This window comes from Nicotiana tabacum, chromosome 8, assembly GCF_000715075.1.
Source record: "Nicotiana tabacum cultivar K326 chromosome 8, ASM71507v2, whole genome shotgun sequence".
In the NCBI taxonomy this organism is placed as follows: Eukaryota; Viridiplantae; Streptophyta; class Magnoliopsida; order Solanales; family Solanaceae; genus Nicotiana; species Nicotiana tabacum.
In genome coordinates this window covers 155310369-155329402 of record NC_134087.1, presented here as the reverse complement: position 1 = coordinate 155329402, position 19034 = coordinate 155310369, and the positions used below count along the sequence as shown (strand labels likewise).

The following is a 19034-nucleotide window of genomic DNA, read 5'->3' as shown; positions in this document are numbered from 1 at the left end:
TTCTTTAGCATCTATTTTTTATAGTTGCTAAATTAAAAATAACTGCCTCTAAAAGTTCACATCTTTAATGACAATTATTTTGTGGAAATTAAAATGACTAGAGTATTCCTTCTAAAAACATCTTAGTTTGCCCTTTTATCTTCCATTCTAATGGCTAATATGTTTAACTAAATTGCCGTTAAAAGTCAATATCTTTAACGGCATTTGTTTTACATCAATTATAAATAGTTTAGCCACAATTAATAACAGTTACTATATTCGTACATAATATGACTCAAATAATGAAATATATTAATATTAATTAAAAAACATTATGTATCTCATTAATCTTAACAAACAAAAGGAAGTACTAATCAAAAATATTAATATCACAGTAACTTAAAACATAAAAATATATTGTATAGACTACATAGCTAATGTCATTATATAACTAATCGAAATGATGGTCTTCAAATGATTTCCGCAACTTTTCCTCATTTTGAAATCTTTCACGCGCTAAATTATCTAACATCAGACGGTATGACCTGAAATTATAAAATAATTGTGTCAAAAGATAAAGTATAATGTGTAAAAACAACTTGAATCCAAAAGGAGAATGTTAAATACAGAAATATGCAGCAAAACCAACCATTCATCTAAGGCAACATTTACAGAAGCTAAGAACTCTCAAAAAATTGTATTTAAGCAGACTAAGTCTCATAGTATTTGCTCACTTTATGGTATGGTGAGGTTGACAGAGGTTGGTACTACTACTGCTGAGCAATTCTCTAATGACCAGAACCAGGCAACTAAGGGTGCAAAAATAACTGTTGCTACTGCTGAAGTTGGTGCAGAAACAGTTGTTACTGCTGATGCTATTACTGTTGAAGCTGGGACAAGAAAGAACACAACTAGGGATGGCTGGAAATAAGTGGTGCGATCTTCAAGTAGGCAAGGTAACTCTCCAGTTGTAGAAAATACGCAGCAGCAGTTAACTTTTCCAGTTGTGCGATAGAATATCGCAAAAGCTATCATAACTCAAAATGTTTTTTATGCACTTACACACGAGGAGGATGTTAGAATTAACTTACCATCCTTTGGAGATGATAACGTGCAGCAGCTAATTCTGCCTCGTCCTAGCAGTGAGGATCATGCCCAACACATTGATGCTTCGAGTAAAAATTTGGGTGTTCGACAAGTTGCATTAATGATCAGCTTGGCAGAGGTGTTAAAAGGTGATTGTGTACCTATTTCTAGCACTCCTAGGCTACAATTTTCCAGTCCACAAGTGGAGAAAATCATCAAGGAATGTTAGATTGAAATGATGCTGAATGCCAATCATATGGTCAAGCACACATTGGTCACCTTGAACACATCGGCGCATGAGATCCCGTTTCAATCGGTGGAGTCATTTGGTGAGCATGAAGGTGAATCTGGGCAGTTACTACTGTCCACATGGAATGACAATTATGTCATGAGAAGTCAAGCTTCAACGATGGAGGACAGTGATAGCCGTGGACAACATGACCATGATCTAGTTCGTGTTGTGTTGTCAAGAACCAAAACATGGGATGAACAAGTAAAGAAAGATGAGGATGATTATGTAGAAGACAGTGAAGAGCATGAGGATGAAGGAGATAGCCTACCTTCAAGTAGCTCACCAAGGATCTAAACAACAACACTATTTCCACTTCTCCTAAGAAGAAGTTGAGCCCGTTGGCGCCTGATTTTGTGCCTTCAAGCAAGGCTATGATTTCAGACTGTCACAATCCGGATTTTTCACCCTCGGGAGTCGTGATGGCGCTTACTCGTAGAAGCTAGGCAAGCCACAAAATATAGAAATTCTAACTCTTTTATTTTAATCCTTTTATCAACTTGAATTAACAAGTAATCAACAATTTAAAGATAAACGATAACAGAATAAGCGGAAGACTTAAACAGATACAAATGATCAAAATCAATATTACAATGCCAATATACTGCTCTACCTAGAATCTGGTGTCACAATATTCACGAACTGTCTATGAGTACTACATACAAATGTCTGAAAAAAGGAAAGATAGTCTGTCTCGGAAACAAGTGAAGACAGAACGTATAATTGGATAGAAGAGAACGTCGGGCCCGCGGACGCCTGCAAGACTACCTCGGGATCTCTGGATGGACTGAAGGCTGGCTCCCCAAGTGTTACTGTCCCAATTATACTCCGGTATCTGCACAGAGTACAAAGTGTAGCATCAGCACAACCGACTCCATGTGTTGGTAAGTGTCTGACCTAACCCCGGTGAGGTAGTGACGAGGCTAGGACCAGACTCCAGATAAACTTGTGCAGTTCAAATATATACAGCGGGAAAGAAAATACAGAAATAAACAAGTAGAGATGGGAGGGGGAAACATGCGTTGGGGAATAGTAGGTAAAATAGAATATCAAGAGGATTATAAAGGAATCAAAATCTAACCACTAACAAGAATAAGGAATGCAAAGGCAGATTTCACTTTATTTTCACATCTTGTTACAGGCGTGCAACCCGATCCCATTTCTTGTATCTCGTAGCAGGCGTGCCACCCGCTCACCTTTCATGTATCTTATGGTAGGCGTACCACCCTCTCCCATTTCATTATATCTTATGGTAGGCATACCACCCGCTCCCATTTCATTATATCTTGTGGTAGGCATACCACCCGCTCCCATTTACAAGCCAACAATAATCGCAAGGAATCTCGGCAAGAGAACAATAATATCAAACAAACATTCTGGCAAGGGAACAATTATATCTCAACACTATCCCGGCAAGGGAACAATAATATCTCAACAATACCCCGGCAAGGGAACAATAATATCTCAACAATATCCCGGCAAGGGAACAATAATATCAGACAAACATCCCGGCAAGGGAACAATGATGATAATAACATGTGAGGCATAATAAACCACGACGAAGTCATAACAATTTATAATACAAGACCCACGTGCATGCTTGACACCGACGTATAGATACTCGTCACCATGCCTATACGTCGTACTACACAATTAACACGTAGCAAATAGACACAACTCTTAATCCCTCAAGCTAAGGTTAGACCAAACACTTACCTCGAACTTCCACGGCCAGCTCAAGCCTCAAACACCGCTTTTCCTTTCGAATTCGGCTCCAAATCAATTGTATCTAGACATAATCGACTTAATAACATCAATAAATGCTAAACAATCCAATTCTAAATGCTTAATTATAGCTTTCCAATCACTCTTCCCAAAAAGTCAAAAATTGACCCCGGGCACGCTTGGTCAAAACACGAGGTTCAGACCAAAACCCGATCACCCATTCACCCACGAGCCCGAATATATAATTAGTTCTAAAATTCGACCCCAAAATGAGGTCCAAATCACAAAGAATCAAAAAGCCCTAATTCTACCCAAATCCCTAATTTTCTACCCTTAAGAACATGATTTAAGCCTAGAAATCTAATGGGTGTTAATGGAAATTGAAGAAAATGAGTCTAAGATTACATACCTATGAATTTGTGGTGGAATCCCCTTTCAAAAATCACCCAATTTGGAGTTTAGATGAAGAAGTTATGAGTTTTGGAAGAAATCCCGTAATGGCTACTGTTTCTGGACTTTTAAAATAACTGGGCGAAATTGGTCATTGCATTTGCGAAAAGCCCATCACGTTCGCGATGTGTTAGGTCTGGCAGACCTTCGCATTCACGGAATATGACACGCGTTTGCGGAGCTTTGGCTTCTCAAGCCTACGCGTTCGCGGGCCAGTGGCCGCATTCGCGGTGCACAAAATGGTGACCCCTCCCCAGACCTTTAACCTTACGCGTTCGCGAGTGCATGGACGCGTTCACGAAGGGTATTCCTTCCTTAGCCTTGCATTCGCGTCTCAAGCTTCGTGTTCGCGAAGAAGAAATCTGGCACCTGGGAGATTTGCCTTACGCGTTCGCGAGAGGAACCACGCGAACGCATAGAGTAAAATCCATGGGCACTGAACAACAAAAATCTGCAACTTTTTGAGTTCTAAAAACCTTCCGAAACACACTCGAGCCCTCGGGGCTCAACCAACATACATACTAACTCAATAACATCATACAAACTTATCCATGCAATCAAATCGCCAAAATAACCTCAATAACAACGAATTAAACCTCAAAATCGATGAAATATTTCAAAACTTCTTAAAGCATCAAACTTTGCATTTATGGTCAGAATCACATCAAACGGATTCCGTTTCTTACCAAACTTCACAGAGTTATCTTAAATCACATATAAGACATGAATCGGGCACCAGAACCAAAATACGGACCCGATACCAACATGTTCTAATCAAAATTCATTTCAAATTCCTTTAAAAAATTTCAGAAAATAATTTCCTTTAAAAAATTCATTTCTTAGGCTTGGGACCTCGGAATTCGATTCCGGTCATATGGCCAAGTCCCATATTTTCCTACGGACCCTCCGGGACCGTCAAATCACGGATCCGGGTCCGTTTACCCAAAACGTTGACCGAAGTCAAATTAACTCATTTTATAGTCAAAATTTATCATTTTCCACAGATTTTCACATATAAGCTTTCCAGCTACCCGCCCGGACTGCACACGCACATCGAGGTGATGCTAAAAAAAGGTTTTTAAGGTCTCGGAGCGCAGAATTCAATTTAGAAACAAGTGATGATTTCCTCTAAAACAACTGTTCATCCTCGAACGGACATAAGAAGGAAGTACCTAAGTCAGGGAAAAGATAGGGATAACGGCTCCGCATATCGGACTCGGACTCCCAGGTCGATGCCTCAGCAGGCTGACCTCTCCACTGAACACGAACAGAAGGAAAACTCTTCGATCTCAACTGACGAACCTGTCGGTCTAGGATAGCTACCGACTCCTCCTCAGAAGACAAGTCATTGTCCAACTGGACAGTGCTGAAATCTAACACATGGGATGGATCGCCGTGATTCTTCCGAAGCATGGATACATGAAACGCTAGATGCACGGCTGATAAGCTCGGCGGCAATGCAAGTCTATAAGCCACCTCTCCCACTCGATCAAGAATCTCAAACGGGCCAATGAACCTAGGGCTAAGCTTGCCCTTCTTCCCAAATCTCATCACGCCCTTCATAGGCGACACGCGAAGCAATACCCACTCACCGACCATGAAAGCCAAATCTCGAACCTTGCGGTCGGCATAACTCTTTTGCCTGGACTAAGCTGTACGAAGTCTATCCTGAATAATCCTGACCTTGCCGAAGGCCTCCTGAACCAGATCTGTACCCAACAACCGAGCCTCTCCCTACTCAAACCATCCAACCGGAGACCGACACCACCTACCATACAAAGCCTCATAAGGAGCCATCTAGATACTCGACTAGTAACTGTTGTTGTAGGCAAACTTTGCTAAAGGCAAAAACTGATCCCACGAGCCTCCAAAGTCAATGACAGAAGCCTGGAGCATATCCTCCAAAATCTAAATAGTCCACTCGGACTGCCTGTCCGTCTGGGGATGAAATAATGTGCTCAACTCAATCCGTATGCCAAACTCTCGCTGAATTGCGCTCTAGAAATGTGAGGTAAACTGCGTACCTCGGTCCGAAATGATAGACACGGGCACACCATAAAGACGAACAATCTCCAAAATATAGATCTCAGCTAACCTCTCGGATGAATAATAGACTGCCACAAGAATGAAATGTGCTGACTTGGTCAGCCTATCAACAGTGACCCACACTGCGTCGAACTTCCTCCGAATCTCTGGGAGTCCAACAACAAAATCCATAGTGACCCGCTCCCACTTCCACTTGGGAAGCTCAATCCTCTGAAACAAACCACCAGGCCTCTAATATCATACTTAACCTGCTGACAATTCAAATACCGAGCCACATATGCAACGATATCCTTCTTCATTATCCGCCACCAATAATGCTGCCGCAATTCCCGATACATCTTCGCGGCGCCCAGATGAATAGAGTATTGGGAGCTATGGGCCTCCTCTAAAATAAACTCTCGGAACCCATCCACATTAGGCATACAAACTCGACCCTGAAATCTCAAAACTCCATCATCATATAAGGTAACCTGCTTGGCACCTCCACACTGCACCGTGTCTCTAAGGATACGCAAATGGGGATCATCATACTATCAATCTCGGATGTGCTCCAATAATGAAGAACGAGCAACTATGAAAGCTAAGACACGACTGGACTCAGAAACATCCAACCTCACGAACTGATTGGCCAAAGCCTGAACATCCAAAGCAAGCGGTCTCTCACCGACCGGAATATAAGCAAGACTTCCCATACTGGCTAACTTCCTACTCAAAGCATCGGCCACCACATTGGCCTTTCCCGGATGATATAAGATAGTGATATCATAATCTTTCAACAACTCCAACCACCTCCTCTGCCTCAAATTCAACTCCTTTTGCTTGAACAGATACTGAAGACTCTTGTGATCCATGAACACCTCACATGCCATGCCATACAGACAATGGCTCCAAATCTTTAAAGCATGAACAATGGCTGCCAACACCAAATCATGAATTGGATAGTTCTTCTCATGAATCTTCAACTGCTGCGAAGCATAGGCAATGACCTTGCCACCCTGCATCAACACTGCACCAAGTCCAATATGAGATGCATCACAATAAACTGTATAAGGCCCTGAACCTATGGGCAAAACCAACACTGGTGCCGTAGTCAGAGCTGTCTTGAGCTTCTGAAAGCTCACCTCACACTCGTCCGACCACCTGAACTGGGCACCCTTCTGGGTCAACCTGGTCATCGGGGCTGCGATAGATGAAAACCCCTCTACGAACCGATGATAGTAGCCTGCCAATCCCAAGAAACTCTGAATCTTTGTAGCTGATGCTGGTCTAGGCCAGTTCTTGACTGCCTCAATATTCTTCGGATCAACCTGAATACCCTCTACTGATACCACATGACCTAGAAATGCAACTAAACTTAACCAGAACTCGCACTTCGAGAATTTAGCATATAACTAACTATCCCTCAAGGTCTGAAGAACCACTCTAAGATATTGCTCGTGCTCCTCCCGGCTGCGGGAATAAATCAAAATATCATCAATGAAGACTATCACTAATGAGTCCAAATAAGGCATGAACACTCGGTTCATCAAATACATAAAAGTTGCTGGGGCATTTGTCAACCCAAATGACATCACCAAGAACTCATAGTGCCCGTACCGAGTGCGAAAAGCTATCTTAGGGACATCGGATGCCCTAACCCTTAATTGATAGTAGCCAGATCTCAAGTCGATCTTCGAAAATACCTTGGCACCCTGAAGCTGATCAAACAAATCATCAATCCTCGGCAGTGGGTACTTATTCTTGATTGTAACCTTGTTCAATTGCCGGTGTTCAATACACATTCTCATCGATCCGTCCTTCTTCTTAACAAACAACACCGGCGCACCCCAAGGCGAAACACTCGGCCTAATGAAACCCTCCTCAAGTAAGTCCTGCAACTGTTCCTTCAACTCTTTCAACTCAGGCAGGGCCATACGATACGATGGGATAGAAATGGGCTGAGTGCCCGGAGCCAAATCAATGCAAAATTCAATATCCCTGTCGGGCAGCATACCCGGCAGGTCTGAAGGGAATACCTCAGGAAACTCACGAACAATGGGCACAGAATCAATAGAAGGAATCTCAGCACTAGAATTACGAACATATGCAAAATAGGCCAAACACCCTTTCTCGACCATGCGCCGAGCTTTCACATAAGAGATAACACTATGGGTAGAATGGCTAGGAGTCCCTCTCTACTCTAAAAGAGGCAAACCCGGTAAAGCTAAGGTCATAGTCTTGGCATGACAGTCCAAGATAGCGTGGTAAGGTGATAACCAGTCCATTCCCAATATAACATTGAAATCAACCATGTCTAGAAGCAACGAATCTACACGAGTCTCAAGACCCCCAATCACAACTATACATGAACGATGGACTCGATCTACCAAAATAGTATCACCCACCGATGTAGACATATAAAAAAGATCACTCAAAAAATCACTAGGCATAACCAGATACGGTGCAAAATAGGATGACACGTACGAGTACGTAGACCCTAGATCAAATAACACTGAAGCATCTCTATCACAAATCAAAATCATACCTATAATAACTACATCTGAAGCCTCAGCCTCGGGCCTGGCTGGGAGAGCATAACATCGGGGTTGGGCCCTACCACCCTGAACTACATCTTTGGGACGACCTGCTGCTGGCTAGCCTCCACTTCTAGCGGTCTGAGCTCCACCTCTAGCACCTCTACCTCTACCTCTAACACCTCTACCCCCACCTTTGGCTAGTTGGGTGGCCTGTGGAACACCTGGTGCCTGAACCATAGCACCGGAATCCTGATGCGGAGAACTGCTCGAAGCTCGAGGGTAATACCTAGCAATGTGCCTCGTGTCGCCACAAGTAAAACAAGCCCTCGGCTACTGGGGCTGACGATCCTCGAAACTCTGAAGCGGGGGTGCACTATAGGAGCTAGTGGTGCACTATAGGACTATTGATCAGAATACTGCATCTGAGGACCACAACCACCTGAAGCACCGTGAGAAACCTGAAGTATCGACTGAAAAGGCCTAGGAGGAGGGCCTCTACCATACGAATACCTACCTCTAGACGAGGTACCACTAAATCTGCCTGAATGATGGGGCCTCTTATCCGATCCATGACCACCTCCCTATGATAGAACCATCTCCACTCTCCGGGCCACATTGGCCGCCTTCTGGAAAAATATCTCACCCCAGTCTCCCTAGCCATTTGAAGACGAATCGACTGAATAAGACCATCAATAAACCTCCTCACCCCCCCTCTCTCTCTCCCTCTCTCGGTGGGAAGTATGATAAGAGCATGACGAGCCAAGTCGATGAATCTGGTCTCATACTGGGTAACAGTCATAGAACCTTGCTGGAGACAAACTACCTCTGATAGGCCTCTCTCTGAGCAATGGGGAGAAACTTCTCCAGAAATAGCTATGTAAACTGCTCCCAAGTCAAGGCTGGCAATCCGGCTGGTCTAGCCACGCAATAATCTCTCCACCAAGTCTTGGCAGATCCAAACAAGCAAAATATAGCAAAATCGACCCCATTGGTCTCAACGATCCTCATGTTTCTGAGAACCTCATGGCAGCTGTCTAGATAATCCTAGGATCCTCGGTAGATGCACTGCTGAAAGTGGTAGTGAAGAGCTTGATGAACCTATCCTGCCTCCACAAAGCATCGGCAAACATAGCTTCTCCATCACCGGTCTGAGCTACCACACCCGGCTGAACTACTCTAATTGGTTGAACCGCTGGAGTCTGAATCTGGGGAGCTACCTGCTCCAGAGTGCGAGTAGCAGGAGTTTGGGCTCCTCCTCCAGCCTGAGAGATAGCTGGTGCTACAGGAAGCATGTCTGCTTGGGTGACACTCTCCATAAGGCCCACTAGATGGACCAGAGCATCCTAAAGAACTGGGGTGGCAATAAACCCCTCTAGAACCTGAGCTGGGCCTACCAAAACTGTTGGGGCCAGAACCTCATCATTAAAGTCAACTTGAGGCTTCGCCACTGTTGCTACTGCTCGGGGTTGAACTCTGCCCCTACCTCGGCCTCGCCCTCTGCCCCTTGTGGGAGCTGTTGTTGGGGGCTCGGGCTGTTGAGCGGTGGATGAGGAAGCGTGTGTTCTCTCCATCTGCAAAAGAACAAAGTAGAAATTCAATTAGCATTGAGAAATAAAACCGCACGACAAAAAAGAACAAATGTAAAGTTTTCCTAACTGTGTAACCTTTGGGGGATAAATACAGACGTCTCTGTACCGATCCCTCAGACTCTACTAAGCTTGTCAGTGAATTGTGAGACCTATGTAACCTAGAGTTCTGATACCAACTTGTCACGACCCAGATTTCCCACACTCGAGAGTTGTGATGGCGCCTACTCGTAGAAGCTAGGCAAGCCACGAAATATAGAAATTCTAAGTCTTTCATTTTAATCCTTTTATCAACTTGAATTAACAAGTAATCAACAATTTAAAGATTAACAATAACAGAATAAGCGGAAGACTTAAACAACTACAAATGATCAAAATCAGTACTATAATGCCAATATACTCCTCTACCCGGAATCTGGTGTCACAATATTCACGGACTGCCTATGAGCACTACATATAAATGTCTGAAAAAGGAAATACAGTCTATCTCGGAAACAAGTGAGGACAGAACGTATAATTGGATAGAAGAGAACGCCGAACCTACGGACGCCTGCAGGACTACCTCGGGATCTCTAGATGGACTGAAGGCTGGCTCCCCAAGTGCTACTGTCCCAATGCTGCTCCGGTATCTGCACAGAGTGCAGAGTGTAGCATCAGCACAACCGACCCCATATGCTGGTAAGTGCTTGGCCTAACCCCGACGAGGTAGTGACGAGGCTAGGACTAGACTCCAGATAAACCTGTGCAGTTCAAATATATACAGCGGGAAAGAAAATACAGAAATAAACAAGTAGAGATGGGAGGGGGAAACATGCATTGGGGAATAGCAGGTAAAACAGAATATCAAGAGGACTATAAAAGAATCAAAATCCAACCACTAACAAGAATAAGGAATGCAAAGGCAGATTTCACTTTATTTTCACATCTTATTACATGTGTGCAAACCCGATCCCATTTCCTGTAACTCGTGACAGGCAGCTCCCCTTTCATGTATCTTGTGGTAGGCGTACCACCCGCTCCCATTTCATTATATCTTGTGGTAGGCGTACCACCCGCTCCCATTTCATTATATCTTGTGGTAGGCATACCACCCGCTCCCATTTACAAGCCAATAATAACCGCAAGGAATCCCGACAAGGGAACAATAATATCAAACAAATATCCTGGCAAGGGAACAATTATATCTCAACACTATCCCGACAAGGGAACAATAATATCTCAACAATATTCCGGCAGGGGAACAATAATATCTCAACAATATCCCGGCAAGGGAACAATAATATCAGACAAACATCCCGGCAAGGGAACAATGATGATAATAACATGTGAGGCACAATAAACCACGACGGAGTCATAACAATTTATAATACAAAACCCACGTGCATGCTTGACACCGACGTATAGATACTCGTCACCATGCCTATACGTTGTACTCCATAATTAACACGTAGAAAATAGACACAACTCCTAATCCCTCAAGCTAAGGTTAGACCAAACACTTACCTCGAACTTCCACGGCCAACTCAAGCCTCAAACACCGCTTTCCCTTTCGAATTCGGCTCCAAATCAATTGTATCTAGACATAATCGACTTTATAACATCAATAAACAATTAAGAATCCAATTCCAAATGCTTAATTATAGCTTTTTAATCATTCTTCCCAAAAAGTCAAAAATTAACCTCGGGCCCGCTTGGTCAAAACATGAGGTTCAGACCAAAACCCGATCACTCATTCACCCACGAGCCCGAATATATAATTAGTTCTAAAATTCGACCCCAAAACGAGGTCCAAATCACAAATAATCAAAAAGCCCTAACTCTACCCAAATCCCTAATTTTCTATCCTTAAGAACATGATTTAAGCCTAGAAATCTAATGGGTGTTAATGAAAATTGAAGAAAATGAGTCTAAGATTATATACCTATGAATTGGTGGTGGAATCCTCTTTCAAAAATCGCCCAATTTGGAGTTTAGATGAAGAAGTTATGAGTTTTGGAAGAAATCCCGTAATGGCTACTGTTTCTGGACTTTTAAAATAACTGGGCGAAATTGGTCATCGCGTTCGCGATGAGTTAGGTCTGACAGACCTTCGTGTTCGCGGAAGACGGCTTGCGTTCGCGGAGCTTTGGCTCCTCAAACCTACGCGTTCGCGGTGCACAAAATGGTGACCCCTCCCCAGGCCTTTAACCTTACGCGTTCGCGAGTGCATGGATGCGTTCGCGAAGGGTATTCCCCCCTCAGCCTTATGTTCGCGTCTCAAACTTCACGTTCGCGAAGAAGAAATCTGGCACCTGGGAGATTTGCCTTATGCGCTCGCAAGAGGGACCACGCGAACGTGAAGAGTAACATCCCTGGGCACTGAACAGTAAAAACTTGCAACTTTTGAGTTCCAAAAACCTTCCGAAACACACCCGAGCCCTCGGGGATCAAAACCAAACATATGTACTAACTCAATAACATCGTACGAACTTATCCGTGCCGTCAAATCGCCAAAATAACCTCAATAACAACGAGTTAAACCTCAAAATCGATGAAATATTTCAAAACTTCTTAAAGCATCAAACTTTGTATTTACGGTCCGAATCATGTCAAACGGATTCCGTTTCATACAAAACTTAACAGAGCTATCTTAAATCACATATAAGACCTATAGCGGGCACCAAAAGCAAAATACAGGCCCGATACCAACATGTTCTAATCAAAATTAATTTCAAATTCCTTTAAACAATTTCAGAAAATAATTTCCTTTAAAAAATTCATTTCTCGGGCTTGGGACCTCGGAATTCGATTCCGGGCATACGCTCAAGTCCCATATTTTCCTAGTCCGGATCCTTTTACCCAAAACGTTGACCGAAGTCAAATTAACTTATTTTATAGTCAAAATTTATCATTTTCCATAAATTTTCACATATAAGCTATCCGGCTACGCGCCCGGACTGCACACACAAATCGAGGTGATGCTAAAAGAGGTTTTGAAGGCCTCGGAGCACAGAATTCAATTTAGAGGGTCATCACACAGACCATGATAGGGCACTTTTGGATAGTCCAACACCACATAAAATTGCATACTCAGATGGTTCAAAGACGAATGCACAAGGGCTAGAATTATCAGGTAAGAACAATATTTCAAATGCATAATTTCAAGCTTCCACAGTTAAACCTATTGGCAAAGTGAATGAAGGGGTTGCTACTAGGTATTTGACGTCAAGGTATTTGAATTAGCTGTGCAAGCAACTCGTTTAGATGCTACTGTAGTTATTGCATCAGGTGTTGGGCAAATTCCTAATTCCAGTAATGTACTAATACAAGTAATGTACTAACAAGATTTTCTAATTCCAGCTATTCCAATTGATAACTGTAGTAATTATTTCCATGAGGCACTCTAGTTAAAACTAGCAGAACCAGAACACACGTTATGTAAGCCAATTTACTGTCATGTCATCACATATTGAAAAAATCAAAGTACTGCAAAGAGCTTCAAAACAATTGTCTCGGGAGTTTCCTACAAAAATCTTGTCTAATTTGTTGAAACCAAACATGTACATCAAATTATAACCAAAACAAATTCGCAAAATAATGCTCTATAGTTCAAATAGGAAGAAATTAAGTAGTAAGTCAAGTTGGCAAGAAAGATACGTGAAAAACGATTAAGTCGACCGGATGGTATAGTTGGGAAAATGGTAGTTTCTCACAACCTTTGCGACATCAACAATAATGAGGGAAATATAAAAGCAAGAAGCATCCAAGGTAAGCCTAAATACAACAACAAATTAATAAAAATCGAAGGAAGAAAACTCAAATAATAGCGACGAAAGGACAAAGATGAGTAGTACCATGAGGAGGTTGAGCATTTTCAGCAACACTAGGCATCTTTGATGTTTGTGGCACTCGTTCATGTCCACTATTGGCATTAATGATCTAACAAATATTAACATGTTAGATAAAAATACTTTTATATAATTAGAATTTCATTAAAAATGTCTAAAGCTTATTAAATGGAGTTACTTGTTCACCTGAGGTGTCATTGCTACTTTGAGGCATAGATGCATCAGGAGCATATTTGCGCCTGAGTTATCTCATTTGGAGTAATTCTGATTGCATCACTCCTGATTTTGTTTCATCATATTTATTTCTTCATTTTGTTTCTCCTTTAACTCGATTATCTTCTGTTCTAACCTTTGTATAACCTCATTAGAAGAATCATCTGCAATGATATTTTTCTGGACTAGAAATCTGGAAAGAGAACATATGCAGAGACCTCCACATTAGCAACCCAAGTATTTTGGTATAACCTTGTATCTTAAGATTCTTGATTTATTTCTTCAAGTTCTCTTTATGTGTTCTCTTTACCGTTAAAAGAATAAGACAATACAAATTGCTATCAAAGAGACTACTCAATCCCTTGCATCGAAATTAGAAGAAAACATCAGCACTCAGCACATGAAATATTAAGAGAAATAACTAAAATCTCAACCACCCTCCCCCAAAAATAATCTACAATTATGTAGAAAAGATACTAAGAAGACAATCGTATATGAAACTTTTAAAAGAACATAGATACTTTTGAGATTGAGTGGAAGATTTCTTATGTGAACTTTTAAGTACTTAACTCTTTACTAATGAAAAATACAATATTTTATGTGCAAACATGTTGAAAGACACATGCATGCAACCTAATGCAGTATAAATTTATGAATGGTTAAAGGGACAAATATGTACATGTGCATATTTATTTGCTGGCATAATAAGGACTACTTTCACGAAGCAGTTAACACCATAGTGCTTGCTCTTAACTGGTGACTCTAATGGCTGATACTAACATATTTGACCAATATTGATAGGCTCAAAGTAAATCCAAAATACTAATGACTGCACAATATTTGTTTATGCCCACCAGAAAATAAAGATTTATCTACAAACGGCAAATAACCTTTCCTTCCATATATTTCTCAATCATGTCTATGGATAGATGCTAAACAAAACCATGATCAGCCTGATTCTACCATCTTAAGAAAATTCAAGTCAAAAAAAGATCCAATTGACAACCATTTCACTTGATTAAGACTAGATACACAGACTCATTCATTATCCACCATTCCAATATTGAGACGCGGCGAAAAATAGTTTCAGGGGCCTTTATTTGATATATCGACACTATGAAGCAAACAATCCTATCTTTCTATTAGTGAAGACAATTCATTAGATGAAGCAGGAAGAAGAGAGCAATAAGTGTCATGTTGCTAGGCGAAGCAGCCCGGATGTTGCATCCTAAATGGCAAAAATCCAGTAGCCGAAAGCATCGCCAGCTTACTCTCTGACCCCAGTAACATGGGCCACGGAGCTACTTCAACAATTCTCATGTTTATAGATTGAAAGGAAAAGGATCCCAGGAAATGTATTTGAACCTAATTCTTTCGAAATTTTCTATTCCAATCAACGACTTCTAACAAGATGATATTGGTAACCAAAAGATCTCGAAATCAAACATGACGAACTCCCACTTCAAAATTTCCATTTGGAAGAGGCATACAGCGCAATGCATCATCAATATCCCTGCATCCTGCGTCGCGAAAAAGCAAAATTCTGTCTTAGATTGATATCACATGTAGAAAGTACCTCTCATCTATACTGACATAAACTAAATGCGGGCACTACAGTTAAATGGAAGATGCAAACCACAGTTAAATTTGGAAACATACCAGGAGGATCCACACTACATATATGTAGATGACGCAAATCCTGTCTAATAGGATTTGTCAAATCTTGAGGAGATACAAACCAAGGTAACGGCGGCAAGCATGCCAACACTTGAGCAGAAAATGGTCTAGCATCTATATCATTCTCTATTAATACCACCTAAAGTGATTACAGAACAAATTTAGGCATGACTATTATTTATCAACATCAACAAATAAATAAAATTCTAATAATTTAAGCATGTAAAATAATATAAAGGTAGCTACAAGCAAAGGACAAGAACGCCCTTAGCAATTGAAGGTTTTCAACAAAAAGCCACAATAGAGAAACAACAAACAGTCTCAAAAGTACATGACAGAAAAGGTAGAGAAGGATAATCAGTTTAATTTTAAAGAGAACGAATGACATTTTACCACATACCTCTATTTCAGTATCCCTATCACCTATTTCTCCAACTGTCCTGACATAGTGACCGGGTTGATATTGGGACAAACGATCCCATGAATCAACCGCAATGATAATCCACTTATCCAGCAAATTTCCCAATTGACGAGTTTGTATCCGTATCTTAGGGATTTTTCGGTTCTTGGATACAAATAAGGCATGGGCAAGACCAATATTACCTCCTGGAATTGGCATTGGCTCTAAGGATCCACAGTAACTGTAAGGACAAAATCAATCATATACCAGATAAATGAAGACTTTGTTAATAGTGGGAACTAGATAAAGCAATTTTAAGAAGTACGAGTTCGGTGATAGTGGATAGAATCCATAGACCATAGAATTGCAGGATTAGTTGAAGGGGCAGAATTTTCCAATCCCGTGCTACTTTGCAAACGGTTAGGTAAACCGAGCCTTGGGCACCACTCAATCTTAAAGATACCACAAGAGGTAAGAAATAGTCACTAGAGAGATGAGTGACGCCTGAAAAGGCACCAGAGAAAGAAGCGGCATCTGAACTATCCTGAGAGAAGGAGCAATGCCTTGAACGGTCGTGGGGAGAGCAGCGCACCAGATTGTGTAAGCCGTCTGCTAGTAGCATAAGTTATGTAAATTGCCACCAAAACTGAAGATGCTCCGATACGATGTATGTGAAATGGATCTTGGACCTAACTCAATCTCAAAAGTTAGCTCAAGAGCTAAATCCAAGACCATAAAAGATTACTTAAACCAAACATGACAAGAAAGAGACAAAGTAAATAAACTTGAAAATTTCATCAAATTATGCAAAGCCTAAAAGGGTATGAACTTTTTAACTATACGACAATGATTGCAGTGACATACATGGGGCTGAATCGATATGTAATATTTTTCTATTTATAAGCAAATCATAGTCATCATAGAACAAACATGTAAATATGAAAAAGACATCTAGCTAAAGACAACTTGTCGATTTTCACCAAATTGGTTCATAAACTTTTTAAGAAAAGAATTATTAAACTTATAAATTATACAACTTTTTAAGACTGGAAATCTAATTATTACTACCAACAAACTAGTGGGTACTGACTGTCGAAGGATTCTGACTATTGCTAACAGCCCAAGCTATTTCTTAACAAACGACTGAACTACTGTGGTTGAGATGTCCTATTGGAGATTGAGCTTTTATATGGTGAAAAGTAGCCATAGGAAATATACAGAGGAACCAATTTATAAAACAACATCAGAACATAAGAGGAATCAATTCAATCAATCGATTATCAATCTAACAACAAACAAATATCACTAACGACTTAGCAAACACACAAAAAAGCAATACTTTCACAAATTCACAACCTATTTAATAATCTACACCCAAACCTGACCTCTTAAAATCAAATTTTCCTAAGCAAATATAAGTTCCTAAGATGCAATGTCTATCATATCATTGTATGAATTAGAATAAGCAATCATTTCTTACCATGATAGAAAAGAAACAAAAATACGATAGCTTGTGTACCTTACTTTAGTTACTAGCTTAATGAAATTCTCTCTTAAGGATGGAATTCTGTACTACTACTCTAACTAAAACCTTAAATGTTTTGATAAGTATAGGTTCATAATCATTTAAAAATTATTGCAAGAATGCTATTTCTTTTAACTCAATAGTACACTAATTTATAGATTATTCATAACTGTTGCTCTAGCAAACCTCACACCCATGACATGGACCTTTAACATGGAAAAGAATAAGTCTTGACAATAGATAGATTTTGCAATCAGAAAGATATCTCAGCGGTACTCTATATATTTATATTCTTTATCTAAGAACTTAACAAAGTTCAATCTAATATATGAATAGCCGAGGGCCTGTTTTACACCATTTGAAGGTCATTCTTAAAGTAACAAAGGGCGTCCATGCTTATTAAAAGATCTGAAAATCTATGTCCATGCTACATATATCGTTTCATTCAGAACACGAATCCCATGTACAAGAACATTAACCTCGGCAACTATTTGAGTTTCTTTCCCAAAAATTGGTTTATAACATAAGAGAAATTTAGATATAAGAGATAAGCGGCCGAAACAAACTTCCTAAATCAGGATTTTCTACATCCAAATAATAACATGACTTTTACCAGATTAATATACACAGAATCTATTGTAAATCAATCGACAAGAATCAATCCAAAATTTACTGTAAATCGATTGCAAGCGACTGATTTAACCGGGGAAAAAGAGAAGTTAACAAGGGAAGAAGATGGACGGGCACTACGGCAGGCTGTTGATGCAACAACGAGTTGGGAACTGATTTACTGTAAATCAATCGACCAACATCAATACAAAATCTACTGTAAATCGATTGGAAGAAGAGAAGTTAATTTATTGTAAATCGATTCTACTGTAAATCGATTGTAAATCGAAGAGAACAGAAGAGAATTTACCTGGAAAAAGATAGGCTGCCATTGACACACTCGTACTGTCGTTGACACATTGTAAATCACATTACCGTTGAAGCAGTAGCGAGTTAGGTTTTTTCGGCAGTGAAGTCGATTCAAGATAGAAATCGATTCTACTATAAATCGATTCTACTGTAAATCGAAGAGAAGAGAATTTACCTGGGAAAAAGATGGGCTGCCGTTGACGCACTCGCACTGCCGTTGACACACCGTTGACGCAACAACGAGTTAGGATTTTTCAGCAGTGATTTAGGATTCGATGTTTTATTGTTTTTCGTTCAACTGGGGAGTGAGTTAGTTTTTTCGTCCTACTGTTTTCTAATTGGGGAGGAAAACGATAAAATGTATCAAAAAATTAGAGGGAAATATTTTCTCTTTTTGGTGGGGAGGGATAGTTAAAATAATAAAAGATTAATTTAAATTAGCAATTTTTTAGTGGCAATTATTTTTTATTGCCGGTAAAAGGATATCTTTTACTGGCTAATGGTCATATGCCGCTAATATTTAAACTTAAAGAATTTATTAGCGATCATTGCCTTATTGCCGCTAAATAATTGCTGCCAAAGGCCTTTTTTGTAGTATTGTAATTGCTTTCAGATGAGCTTTATAAATGATATAAGTAGGATATATATAGTCGAATGGAGCGTTGTTGTTTCGAGCTTTAAGTTAGCATTTTATGGGTTCAATTAGTGGGAGAACGAGATCTTTGCTAATGGGAAACGCTTTGACGTAAAGGTCGGTAGCCACGATCTCTAGTGGGATCCGGGTGCGGTTGACTGCG

General features: G+C 40.5%; 1 protein-coding gene and 1 long non-coding RNA gene across 6 annotated transcripts; both read right to left on the bottom strand.

Moving 5' to 3' along the window:
• Positions 1 to 1860: 1860 nt before the first annotated feature.
• LOC142162834 (uncharacterized) lies at positions 1861 to 13910 on the bottom strand. Of its 2 annotated transcripts, XR_012694295.1 has the most exons (5): positions 13691 to 13910; positions 13511 to 13595; positions 10240 to 10306; positions 8100 to 9662; positions 1861 to 2189 (listed from the first exon to the last, which is right to left on the bottom strand). It is a non-coding gene; the product is annotated as an uncharacterized LOC142162834 (long non-coding RNA). The 2 variants fall into 2 exon arrangements; XR_012694294.1 differs by lacking the exon at positions 1861 to 2189 and having other exon boundaries at positions 9534 to 9662; positions 10218 to 10306; positions 13691 to 13829.
• A 787-nt stretch (positions 13911 to 14697) lies between these two features.
• Positions 14698 to 18563, bottom strand: LOC107785369 (exosome complex exonuclease RRP44 homolog A). Of its 4 annotated transcripts, none has more exons than XM_075219806.1 (5): positions 18413 to 18563; positions 18239 to 18273; positions 15795 to 16483; positions 15377 to 15533; positions 14698 to 15237 (listed from the first exon to the last, which is right to left on the bottom strand). In XM_075219806.1, exons 3-5 carry the CDS (start codon positions 16011 to 16013, stop codon positions 15158 to 15160), a joined length of 456 nt encoding a protein of 151 aa, XP_075075907.1. In that variant the 5' UTR covers positions 16014 to 16483; positions 18239 to 18273; positions 18413 to 18563; the 3' UTR covers positions 14698 to 15157. The 4 variants fall into 4 exon arrangements, with proteins under 4 accessions (XP_075075907.1, XP_016462147.1, XP_016462148.1 ...); XM_016606661.2 differs by having other exon boundaries at positions 15795 to 16035; XM_016606662.2 differs by lacking the exon at positions 18239 to 18273 and having other exon boundaries at positions 15795 to 16035; positions 18413 to 18553.
• Between the last annotated feature and the right edge of the window lie 471 nt (positions 18564 to 19034).

Coding starts and splice junctions, on each gene's coding strand:
- LOC107785369 (XM_016606656.2), bottom strand. CDS start 18,288: ATGTGTCAACGACAGTACGAGTGTGTCAATGGCAGCCTATCTTTTTCC. Junction 15,534..15,794: donor ATAGGGATACTGAAATAGAG/GTATGTGGTAAA, acceptor TAATCACTTTAG/GTGGTATTAATAGAGAATGA. Junction 15,238..15,376: donor ATGTAGTGTGGATCCTCCTG/GTATGTTTCCAA, acceptor TTCGCGACGCAG/GATGCAGGGATATTGATGAT.